Source organism: Dermacentor albipictus, chromosome 3 (genome assembly GCF_038994185.2).
Source record: "Dermacentor albipictus isolate Rhodes 1998 colony chromosome 3, USDA_Dalb.pri_finalv2, whole genome shotgun sequence".
Lineage (NCBI taxonomy): Eukaryota > Metazoa > Arthropoda > Arachnida > Ixodida > Ixodidae > Dermacentor > Dermacentor albipictus.
Genome location: NC_091823.1, coordinates 161,058,236 through 161,070,924, shown reverse-complemented (window position 1 = coordinate 161,070,924; position 12,689 = coordinate 161,058,236). Strand labels below are relative to the sequence as shown.

Below are 12,689 nucleotides of genomic sequence, written 5' to 3'. Positions count from 1 at the left end.
TAACACCCTGCCCAAGCTGTCTGGATACATCAGACACGAAGCACGGAAGGGCTCGAGACCCTGCTGTACACTGACATCAACGTTCATTTTCCTTCGCGGAGTGCTCCCTCTCCGAAAAGTTTTGTTAGAGTGGCGAGTGGCGAAATCTCCCTAAAAGTTAAACTCCTGCAATGTCTCTACACTGCCTTACCAAGTGGTTCCCGTTTTACTTAACCACCTTTGTTTTTTTTTTGAGCGCATCCTCGATACCGCAGGTAAGTTTGAGCCCATATTGACGCTCGCGGTCATCAAAGCTGCGTTGAAAAGAGGCTTATCGCGTTAGTGGTCGTAAAGATGGCCGCACGAAATCTTCTGATTGCCCGTTCCACTGCCGCAGGCATCCCTTGGACCTGGCTACCATAGCTGGAGTGAAGAGGAATCTCAGTTTGGTGACGCTGATGAAAAGCCTGTTTGACAGCATGGAGCACGCAGTGGCGACAGCGGCGATCGATACCTCTGCTCAGGCTGCATCAGCGCTCCTCAAACAGGCAAGGGCGGGCACTCGCGCCACCCAGTGTTACTGCAGACATATTTTAATGCGAAAGAATTATATGGCTCACGAAGCGGAAAGCGTGGTGGCCCGGCCGGAGATGATAGAAAAAGTCACGACAGAGACGCGCTCTTGCCATTGCTCGCGCGTTTGTCGTCGTCTTATCCACAGCTGGCTCCTATGCCGCTCACCGTGGCGGCGTGCCCATACTGCCCCTCCATCTATGAAGGTGCTCACTGAATTTGCCCACTGCCAGTCGGTGCGGCGATTTCGCTGAGTTCGGTCGTGCGCTTTCATGGACAAACCTTCGACTTAAACTTCTCAGTCAGTAGCTGCTCCCGGCTCCTTTGGATGTCCATGCAAGTACACGAATGATTCCTAGGCATGTGATGCGAGAAATGATACAAGGCAACGTGAAAACAATACTATAAAGTTTAGTCGGGAAGACGTCGCAGTGCTTTCGCGTTAATTCAACATGAGTGCCCTTCACCTTTGTACATAATAAATGTCGCTGGAGTGTACTACGGCGCAGGGTTTTACCTTTAATGCTATAAAAGTTACACCGGAATCCATCTTACGATGTGTGCCTACGATAACGCGATTAGCACTGAAGCGTCTGAAGCAGCCATGCCCTCTATTGCAGCCCCCGAAACGGGTACTGCACGAGACTTGTCTACAGACAGGGTGCTCCTTCGCGCGTTATCTAGCAGTGCCTCCGTGACGCTTCTCTGCATGCATATTTAGACACGATTGTCGGAATATACTGCGTGTTTTCTTTTATTTTTAAGATTCACCTGGGGCATAGCACCGATTAACTTAATGAAATGGATTATTTGAAGTGGGGTATGTTAGTTCAACGACAGAACTGTACGCATAAGTGAATAATTAACTAAGTTTCACAAATAAACTTCAAATATTTATTACAATATACGAATTGAAGCTAGTGTCCTGACAAGACCCATTCACTTGGAAGACGTTTATAAACTACGGCAGCTTCGGGACACGAACTGCAAAACTTGCGCAAAGAAGGCACTGTTGCTTCGTTTACGTTGTTTAAATACCGTTTTATACACTGAAACTGAAAAGTTCATAGAACACTAATGTATTTTGTCGCATATTTTGGGAATGCATATCTCGAAATTGTTGAAAGTCAGCACTTGTGGTGTCATCTTCTCGTCTCGTGTTCCATCTACGTTTTGCACTGCTAACACCAGGATGGAAAACGAACAAGCCGAAGCTGCTATTCTATCGAAATTGGTGTCAACCTGAGAATTCGTTCTAAGTACATGTGTCTTTCAGTCATTAGTCACAATTTGTAGATTGAAATATGGGCCATCAAGTAATTTATTTAACATTAATTATCGAAAATTACTTCGTCTGTCTAATAATTTATTTCAGGTGGAAATTATGACCCCATCTGAAGGTAACCTTGCTCGAGAAATAGGATGGTGCTAAATGCCACGAGTCTTTTTAAAATATTCTTTTAAGGATAAAACAATTCACCGACGAACGCGATACTCCCTAATGCAAAATTTGAGCGCAGTTCTATACCTGTTTTCATTTGGCACGTCAATATCTTGTATTACGATCATACAGGCACACGGTTTCTGTTAGGAAGAGAACGCTGTGAGTAGCGTGGCTGGCAGGGAATATCTGTCTCGTCAGGCACACTGAAAACGCGCGAAATGTGGTGCGACTGCCTTGGTAATTGCGAAATCTGGAGAGACAGCTCATGAGTAACGCGTGGGCCCGATTCACAGCATACACCGCAGACAAACCTCTGCTCATGCAGTGCTTTCGTCCCATATATGGTATCGGTGTACGCGCTCCCCGCATGCCTTATCGGTGGCGTCCTCCGGGAACAGACGACGGCGTTAAAGCCCCTCAAAGTACTTAATGTAGCGCACGTTTTGAAGAATACCCCCGGCTTCGTTTGTTTACACTCGCGCTCCACTGCCATTTCCGCTTGAGAAGCCTCTACCGAGTGATGAGGAGCACATGTTTACGTTTACACCGTAGCTCTTCGGTGTTGTTTTGGTGTGCGAACGTCTAGAACTAAGTTTTGTGGAAAATGCGATATCGGTTCACGGCATCTTCCATAACTATGACCTGCTACGCCTTCGTATGTCAAAATAGTTTCACCAAAGGCAAGAAGCTCTTGTCGATACGGCGCGACGGGTTAAGAAAGGAATGGATTCAACGAATTTTGGGAAGATGCAATATATCGTTTGGCAAGATGTTCGCTGAACATCTTGCCATTTGTGTGCACGCCTTAGAACGATTCGTACGCGATTTGTACTTTGTTTATATGAGCAGTACGTGGTCGTATTTGGTGCGCTTAATCGTTTTGTTCGCCAACAGGCTCGAATTGGCGTACACTCGAGGCTGCGTGCGCGTACGCGATTACGAAATTGTTAAAATGCAGCACAGTTCTTTTGACAAAACTTGAGAGTCGGAGGTAAAAACGCATCTTAGGAAAGCACGTCTCTGCCTTTTGTGGTTACTTACTAGCCTGCTTTAGAGCGAATAGCTTTGTTTTCCTCTTTTGGTCGTGTTCGTCGTTGGAGGTCGCCCGGTGGATTTGCCATACGAAGGAAAAGCGTGCGTGATCTCCCGAAACTGAGTTACGGGACGCATTTGTCGCCGAACGACAGCGTCGTATAGGTCTTTGAGAGGTAGGTGGTAATTCGCGCCGGCTTTAGAGTGTGTCAAGGTTAAGATGTGGCGGTTGAGCACTCGCAAAGAAAACGAGCGGTCGCCCGCTCGTTCACCGAATGGGTTAGTGGTCGTTCGTGCTCGCTCGTTCTACTATTAGTGCGTACGGCCACTATGTGTCTGAGACGCAGTTGCTGTAGAGCACTTAGGCTGGCGCGTTTACTTACGTAATGGGACAACAAATAGTGCCTAAATAACAACGACTGCATCGTTTCACTTACCGCAATTTCGCCCGCATCATAGCGCGGCAGTTCTTTGCGCGATGATCACTTCGCTCAAGTCATATCTCGCGAATGTTATTTCGGAGCGAGCGCAACCCTCCGCAATGCATGCATCTTGTGCAACTCGCTTCGCGATAAGTACGTCACTTCGAGAACCGACGTGCTAAGGCACGATGAAATGTTATTCGTGATGAGGCACTAATCTAAAAAAATAACTCACTCAGCGTAAGCTCACTATGCTCTTGTTAGAACCTGAATGAAGTGTTGTTAGCGCGTTCCCGCTTCGCGAACGAATACCAAAAAATTGATTTCATTTTCCATGTACGCAAACTCGATCATCGGCCGCAGGTATTTCTGTCGATTTGTAGGTCGCCCTCGCGTGTCCTTAGAAGTTTGGCAAGAACGGACGTTGCCGGCACTGTAGGTTGTACCACTCTATCGAACCTTCACAGCAGCGATCGTGCCCTCTGCTAGGCATGATAAGGACGGCGGGATAGATTTAGGTTACTGAGAGCTTGCTGGTTGTCGAGGTTGTTGGGATTCAATCATAAACGCGTTATTTATAACTCGGAACAAGGTCTTGCGACACGCGCTTGACAAGTGTTGCCTGCCTAACTGTAGCCGACGGGATACATTAGGAGTCGTTTTGGCACAGCGTTAACGCTGGTTCAGATACTGTTTCAAAAATAATTATTCATATGGGAAAAAAAAGCTACCGTCATAAATTTGTGTAACCGTCCGCATAGAAATTGTATGTTGTGCACGAAGTTACTCCGAGCTACAAAGCCAGCGCGAACGATCAAAGCGCACGCCTAGCTATGCGTGCATTCACTCTGCGAAAGGTCGTCTGCTACGCTCGAGTGGTGTAGGCGGCGCTACGGTCGAAGAGGGAATGCGAAAGAGAGGAGAAACGAGGAGAAGCGAAGGCGGAGGAGGATGGTGTCTCTACTTTGGCGAAGCTTCAGCGGTTTTAGAGGTTACACCACCATGGCGCCATTTCGTGGCGCTCGTCGCTGCAGAACCCGTAGCGTAGAACCTGTAGAACCGCAGAGCGCGTAGAGTATGGTTTTCGCCATACTCTCCTCTTTCGGATTCCTCGTCTCGCTCTCTTCGCTATCAATGTCTTTCGTCCCACTTGCGCTGCGCGTTTCCTCTTTTATCCTTCGCTGTGCTTGTTCGCTCGGTTACGGCGAGGGACTCCGGTGACGCCGAGGTACGTCGACACTCAACACAAGAACGGGTACCCGTTAGTTGCATTCTAAAAATTATGGCTGACCCCACCTCACAATGAGTATCTAAGGTAATGCGTTTAGCATTGAAACGTTGTAAGGACACAAAGTATAGCCGCCGTCGGAAGTATACATGTATATTTTTCATTCTACGTTTTTTGTATACATCTCCTTAATTTGTTTTTTCTTCCTCAAAACGTATTTACGTTGTACTGCTACGTATGCCTCCAGCAGGTCCGGTCATATAAATCTCTGCCCTGCTTTTTGTTTCATAATTACTTTACACATCGCTTGTTTATCTCGACTGGTGCCTGATTTATGCTGCGGTGCACTTTGAATGTTAGCGCTCCTGGAAGGTGTGCGTTACCTCAAGTCTCATCGGGCGAACCCCTTCTCATTCCAGTGAGATGTGCTGAGTTGTCCATAAATTTTTGCTGTAGCATACACGTACCTATTGTTGTCGCAAGTAGTTGCTCTTGCATGTCTTTGTCCTTAGGCAAAGAGCTCGAGCCTCAAATAGCAAAGGACTGCCCTTTGGTATATCGTATAGTTTTTTACATTTTTAATGTCTTTCTTCCCATTCTAGTAATCCTCTAAGGTATTTTTGGTTGGCATTCTTCGCATCCAATTCGCTGTCTCTGTTTCTCTCACTTTCTTTCTGATCAGTCCTGCTCGTCTGTTTACGCTCTGATTTACCCTGTACATGGTTTCCCACTTTCTTGTCTCGTTTCTTCTTTCTGTGTCCACGCTTCTCAGGCACAAATAATTTTGCTCTGTAGCCGCCTATTTATTTTGATCCATGTTCCTGAGTCTTTCTTCAAAACTAATTTTGCTCTGCACTTCACTGATTTCAAACGAGGCTTATCCCGTGTCCCCTTGCGCTGCTTCATTAACGTAGGCTCTTAAGCCGACCGGCCCACCGATCGTTCGTTACTTTCCAACCCCAACCATATATAAATTTTAGGTGCAGAATGATATTTGGGAAACGTCAGCGCTGGCACCACGACTCCATTCCAGATTCCACGCACCACTTCATGCTAATTGCGGCGCCAGAGTTTTCTATGTTTAATTATTGCTGCATTCCTCTTCGCCTTTATTTTCAGGTTATCTTGGTGGGTGCTTGAGTCATTCTTTCATTCCTTTATGTATACGGCGACGAACCTATATTGCTTGAGCACGGGTCTGACTTGCTGTCGACACCATCTAATTACTGGTCGCTTCATGAAAGATCATAGTTCCTTATTTATCTGTGGTAAACCTAAGGCTAAGATATGTCTGTGCGTTGCCACATATATTCTTAAGTGTGTATTATTATTCTTATTCGATAGTAAGTAATATTATTAACTCTTGTATTGTCGCCTAGCGCCACTACGTCGTCCGCATTCATCAGTCCGGGCACCGTATGTTGCACCATTCGTCCCTTACCCATGCTGGATCAATCACACCCTAAGGCTCTGTTTCACAGTTTTCTTTCTATGCCCTAGAAACAAAGCGTGAACAAAACGAAGACAAAGGACATGTTTGCTTCTGTCCTTAGTGAATTTCCTCAGCTTTATCACATTTTTGGCCTCCCATGCCACGCGTACTGGTTTGTCTTTGTATATCGCAGAAGCTCCATGAAATTCTCATCGCTGCCTTTGTACTTCAGGAAATTCCATAACGATTTCCTGCCTACGTTGTCGTAGGCTGATTTAATGTGTAGAAATACTATCGATAAAGGCCTATTCTAGCTACTGTTTGTACTACGTGAAAAGTTCGTACAGAGAGAGAGAGAGAGAGAGAGAGAGAGAGAGAGAGGGCTCTTTATTGTCACGTGGTGGTGACGTCAAGAACACAGTAGCAATACTGTGATAAACAAAACTAACTTTTATTCGGCGAACCTGTGCCCACAAAACAGGCTACACTTATAGCACAACGATAGCGGCGAACACGGTCGGCGATCGTCGTAAATCTGATCAGCGGTTCAAGCGCGTCGGTTTTTATACACAATCGTCGAATGTTCCAGACTAATCGTTGGGACCCGGGTGCCTTCCATAAAGTTCTACATCATTCGCGTCAGGCGAATAAATCAGATAGCACAAGGTTCGGCAACAACAGACTGCGGTTAGAAGCATCGATAACTTTCCAGAAACTTCGAATACATGCAAGCGCGTCCCGCGCTGTGCGATAAGATTTGTTAGGCGGTGAAACCTGGTTGCCCGATAAATATAAATACACGTGTCAATACCCCCCTCTTAAAAAGCATCGTCCCGATGCTACAAAGAGAGCGAAACACAAAGGGACACTTATTAAACATAAGTAACAAAACAACGAAAAGAAATAAAGTCCAAAGGTCAGTTACGCGAAGTCCCAAAGTTCGTCAACGCTGGTGGTACGGCTTGAGCCGCACAACGTGGACAATTTCAGGTCGTGAGCGGCGCTTCGCTGTGACAGCGAAACGCCGTCTGGCACGACCTCGTAGTCCAGTGCACCAATACGTCGGATGATCTTGTACGGTCCAAAATAGCGACGCAAAAGCTTCTCGCTCAGTCCTCCTCGGCGTATAGGGGTCCAAACCCAAACACGGTCACCGGGCTGGTACTCGACAAAGCGTCGTCGGAGGTTGTAGTGTCGGCTGTCGGTCCTCTGCTGGTTCTTGATCCGCAGGCGGGCGAGCTGTCGGGCTTCTTCGGCGCGCTGGAGATAGCTAGCGACGTAGAGATTCTCCTAGTCAGTGACGAGGGGCAGCATGGCGTCGAGCGTAGTCATCGGATTCCTGCCGTAAACCAGCTTAAACGGCGTGATCTGTGTTGTTTCTTGCACCGCCGTGTTGTAAGCGAATGTTACGTACGGCAGGATGGCATCCCACGTCTTGTGTTCGACGTCCACGTACATCGCTAGCATGTCGGCGAGGGTCTTATTCAGCCGCTCCGTAAGACCATTCGTCTGCGGGTGGTAGGCCGTTGTCCTCCTGTGCCTTGTCTGACTGTAGTCCAGAATGGCTTGGGTGAGCTCCGCTGTAAAGGCCGTTCCTCTGTAGGTGATGAGGACTTCTGGGGCACCATGTCGCAGCAGGATGTTTTCGACAAAGAATTTCGCCACTTCGGCTGCGCTACCTTTCGGCAGTGCTTTAGTTTCAGCGAAGCGGGTGAGGTAGTCCGTCGCCACGACGATCCACTTATTTCCGGTTGTTGACGTCGGAAAGGGTCCCAACAAGTCCATCCCGATCTGCTGGAATGGTCGGCAAGGAGGCTCGATTGGCTGTAGTAATCCGGCTGGCCTTGTCGGCGGTGTCTTGCGTCGCTGACAGTCTCGGCCTGTTCTGACATAACGGGCGACGTCGGCGGTCAGGTGCGGCCAATAATACTTTTCTTGTATCCTTGATAGTGTCCGGGAAAATCCTAGGTGTCCAGCGGTCGGATCGTCATGTAGGGCGTGCAGTACTTCTGGACGAAGTCCTGACGGGACAACAAGAAGGTAGTTGGCGCGGACTGGGGAGAAGTTCTTCTTCACGAGTAGATTGTTTTGAAGCGTGAAGGAAGATAATCCGCGCTTAAATGCCCTGGGGACAACGTCGGTGTGCCCTTCCAAATATTCGACGAGGCCTTTTAGCTCCGCGTCTGCCCGTTGCTGTGCAGCGAAGTCTTCCGCGCTTATCATTCCGAGGAAAGCGTCGTCATTCTCGTCGTCTTGCGGCGGCGGGTCAATGGGGGCGCGTGATAGGCAATCGGCATCGGAGTGTTTTCGTCCGGACTTGTAGGTGACAGTGATGTCGTATTCTTGTAGTCTGAGGCTCCACCACGCGAGTCGTCCTGAAGGATCCTTTATATTCGCTAGCCAACACAACGCGTGATGTTCACTGACGACTTTGAATGGCCTGCCATAAAGATAAGGGCGAAATTTAGCTGTAGCCCAAACGATGGCGAGGCATTCCTTTTCGGTCGTAGAATAGTTGCCTTCCGCTTTTGACAGCGACCGGCTAGCGTAAGCTATCACCTGTTCGACTCCGTTTCTCCTCTGGACTAGAACGGCACCGAGGCCTAGGCTACTGGCGTCAGTATGGATTTCTGTATCGGCGTACTCGTCGAAGTGCGCAAGTACCGGCGGCGACTGCATGCGTCGTTTGAGTTCTTCAAATGCGTCGGCCTGCGGTGGTTTCCACTTGAACTCGACATCACATTTCGTTAGATGTGTTAGCGGCTCCGTGATGCGTGAAAAGTCCTTGACAAAGCGCCTATAGTAGGCACACATGCCAAGGAACCTACGCACTGCCTTCTTGTTGATGGGTTGAGGGAACTGTGCGATTGCAGCTGTCTTTTGCGGGTCTGGACGGACACCAGATTTGCTGATTACGTGGCCTAGGAACAGAAGCTCATCGTAAGCGAAGCGGCATTTTTCTGGCTTCAGAGTAAGCCCTGACGACTTGATGGCTTCTAGTACTGTCGCAAGCCGCTTGAGGTGATCGTCGAAATTCCCGGCGAAGATGACGACGTCATCCAAGTAAACGAGACAGGTCTGCCACTTCAGTCCTGCTAATACTGTATCCATGACGCGCTGGAACGTTGCAGGCGCCGAACACAGTCCGAATGGCATAACGTTGAACTCGTAGAGGCCGTCTGGCGTGATGAAGGCGGTCTTTTCGCGATCCCTTTCGTCGACCTCTATTTGCCAGTAGCCAGACTTGAGGTCCATCGATGAGAAGTATTTAGCATTGCAGAGCCGATCCAATGCGTCGTCTATCCGTGGGAGGGGGTATACGTCTTTCTTCGTGATTTTGTTCAATCGACGATAATCGACGCAGAAACGTAGGGTTCCGTCCTTTTTCTTCACTAAAACAACTGGAGACGCCCACGGGCTTTTCGACGGCTGGATGATGTCGTCGCGCAGCATTTCGTCGACTTGGTGTCTTATAGCTTCGCGTTCTCGCATCGAAACTCGGTAAGGGCTCTGGCGGAGTGGTTGAGCGCACTCTTCGGTTATTATGCGATGCTTTGCGACTGGGGTTTGTCGAATCCTCGATGACGTCGAAAAGCAGTCTTTGTATCGTCGAAGCAGACTTCTGAGCTGTTGCTTCTTAATCACGGGGAGACTTGGATTTATGTCGAAGTCTGGCTCGGGAACTGCGGTCGTCGGGGTAGATGCAACAGAATCCGAGAGGACAAACGCATCGCTGGTTTCCTGAAATTCCTCGATGTATGCGATCGTCGTGCCCTTGTTGATGTGCTTGAACTCCTGGCTGAAGTTTGTCAGCAACACCTTCGTGTTTCCTCCGTGCAGTCGAGCGATCCCTCTTGCGACGCAAATTTCACGGTCGAGTAGTAGACGTTGGTCGCCTTCGATGACGCCTTCTACGTCAACGGGTGATTCGGGGCCGACCGAAATGACAATGCTGGAGCGAGGCGGGATGCCCACTTGATCTTCGAGCACCCTCAAGGCGTGGTGACTACGAGGGCTCTCCGGCGGTATCGCTTGATCGTCCGACAGCGTTTTGACTTCGACTTCAGGTCGATGATTGCGCCGTGTTGGTTCAGGAAGTCCATGCCGAGAATGACGTCTCGTGAACACTGTTGGAGGATAACGAAGGTGGCAGGGTAAGTCCGGTCATGAACGGTAATTCTTGCCGTGCAGACTCCAGACGACGTGATGAGGTGTCCTCCAGCGGTTCGAATTTGAGGGCCTTCCCACGTAGTCTTAACTTTCTTCAACTGGGCGGCGATGTGTCCACTCATGACGGAGTAATCAGCCCCTGTGTCGACTAAGGCAGTGACTGCGTGGCCGTCGAGAAGCACGTCGAGGTCGGTGGTTCTTTGTTTGGCGTTGCAGTTAGGTCGTGGCGTCGGATCACGGCTGCGTCGTGTTGCACTGAAGTTGGAACGTCGCGTCGTCAAGTCGTCGTTCGTCGGTGTAGTCTTGCCTTCCTGACTTCGTCGGGACGGCGGCGTGTCGTTGTTATGTCGTCGAGATCGTTTCGTCGTCGTCTTCGTCGGCGGCGGAGGATCTTCGTCAGTTCGACGAACAGCAACCGCACCTCCATCGGTTGCTGCTTTTAGTTTTCCGGATATGGGCTCGCCGACTGGCCCCGGGCTGGGTCAGTGTATGGTCGGCGCTGCGGCGACAGGTAGCGGCCTGGTGATGGCGAACGGGACGGCCGTCGAGGGCTCCACTGAGTAGCGGCGAGGTAATCGGCGATGTCACGTGGGCGCTCGCCAAGCTGTGGACGCGGCGCGTTGACGGCGAAACCTCGCAGTCCCATCTCCCGGTACGGACATCGTCGGTAGACGTGACCCGCTTCTCCGCAGTGGTAGCAGAGCGGGCGGTGGTCAGGAGCACGCCAGATGTCAGTCTTCCTCGCGTAGGTGCGCTGGGCGACGGGTGGGCGTGCTGGCGGCGGCGGCGGCGGACGACGGAATTGCGTCGTTGCAGGGCCCTGGCGTGGTCGCGGAGGGGGACCGTGACGGCGTGCGACGGCGGCGTAGGTCATCGCTTCTGGCTGGGGCTGCAGTAATTGAGGTTGCACCTCAGGAACCCCAAGCGATCGCTGAACCTCATCTTTCACGATGTCAGCGATCGAAGCTACTTGAGGCTGCGACGAAGGCAGGACCTTGCGCAGTTCTTCGCGCACAATGGCCCTGATGGTCTCTTGAAGGTCGTCCGAACCTAGTCCTTGGATGGCATACTGCGGCGTGTGCCCCTGGCGGTTATATTGCCGGGTGCGCATCTCCAGAGTTTTCTCGATCGTCGATGCTTCTGTAGAAAACTCAGCCACAGTCTTCGGTGGGTTACGAATAAGTCCGGCGAAAAGGTCTTGCTTGACGCCGCGCATCAGGAAGCGAACTTTTTTCTCCTCCAACATTTCCGGGTCGGCGTGCCGGAAAAGACGGGCCATCTCCTCCGTGAAGATTGCGATCGTCTCGTTTGGCAGCTGCACTCTGGTTTCTAGTAGAGCTTGGGCTCGCTCTTTTCGCACGACGCTTGTAAACGTGTGCAAGAAGCCGCTTCGGAAAAGGTCCCACGTCGTTAAGGTGGCTTCCCGATTCTCGAACCACGTCCTGGCGGCGTCTTCCAATGCGAAATAGACATGCCGCAGCTTGTCGTCGCTGTCCCAACTGCTAAACTTAGCGACCCTCTCATACGTTTCGAGCCAGGTTTCCGGGTCCTCGAATGTTGATCCGCGGAACGTCGGAGGTTCCCTGGGCTGCTGCAGCACGATAGGGGACGCTGAGGCTGCCATTGGGGTTGTCTTGGCCACAATCTTCTTGGTCTTCTCAGGTAGAAGTCCGTGCTCCGGGGGCAGTTGTTGAAGACGGCGGCTTGCTCGATGGTCCGGGACTACGTTGGTTTTGTCTTTGCGTTCCGGGCTTGGATCACGGCTTGTCGGGGGCTTCCGGTACATGGACCAAAAGCACGTCCACCAGATGTCACGTGGTGGTGACGTCAAGAACACAGTAGCAATACTGTGATAAACAAAACTAACTTTTATAGGGCGAACCTGTGCCCACAAAACAGGCTACACTTATAGCACAACGATAGCGGCGAACACGGTCGGCGATCGTCGAAAATCTGATCAGCGGTTCAAGCGCGTCAGTTTTTATACACAATCGTCGAATGTTCCAGACTAATCGTTGGGACCCGCGTGCCTTCCATAAAGTTCTACATCATTCGCGTCAGGCGAATAAATCAGATAACACAAGGTTCGGCAACAACAGACTGCGGTTAGAAGCATCGATAACTTTCCAGAAACTTCGAATACATGCAAGCGCGTCCCGCGCTGTGCGATAAGATTTGTTAGGCGGTGAAACCTGGTCGCCCGATAAATATAAATACACGTGTCATTATTATAAAAATTGCGAATTTTGCCGGCGCGTATATAACCGCTGACATGCTACTCTGTATAGGGATGGGGAATGAAATTAAAACATCCCAGAGGAGAGTGGGAGAAAAAGAGAACAAAAATGAATATGAAATGTCCAAGTGGACCTGATACTAATATTTACAGGTGACAGAGCGGGTAAATTT

At 50.0% G+C, this 12,689-nt stretch overlaps 2 protein-coding genes across 7 annotated transcripts in view; one reads left to right on the top strand and one right to left on the bottom strand.

The window, feature by feature from the left end:
- The window catches only part of LOC135905220 (uncharacterized), a 149,127-nt gene that overhangs the window by 53,934 nt on the left and 82,504 nt on the right, over positions 1-12,689 (top strand). For all 6 annotated transcript variants that reach the window (XM_065436234.2, XM_065436235.2, XM_065436237.2 and 3 more), the window contains exon 5: positions 377-527. In XM_065436234.2, the coding sequence (XP_065292306.1) occupies positions 377-527 (151 nt within the window). The remainder of the gene's footprint in view (positions 1-376; positions 528-12,689) is intronic.
- The window catches only part of LOC135905217 (uncharacterized), a 234,920-nt gene that overhangs the window by 191,589 nt on the left and 30,642 nt on the right, over positions 1-12,689 (bottom strand). The gene's annotated exons all lie outside the window — the stretch shown is intronic.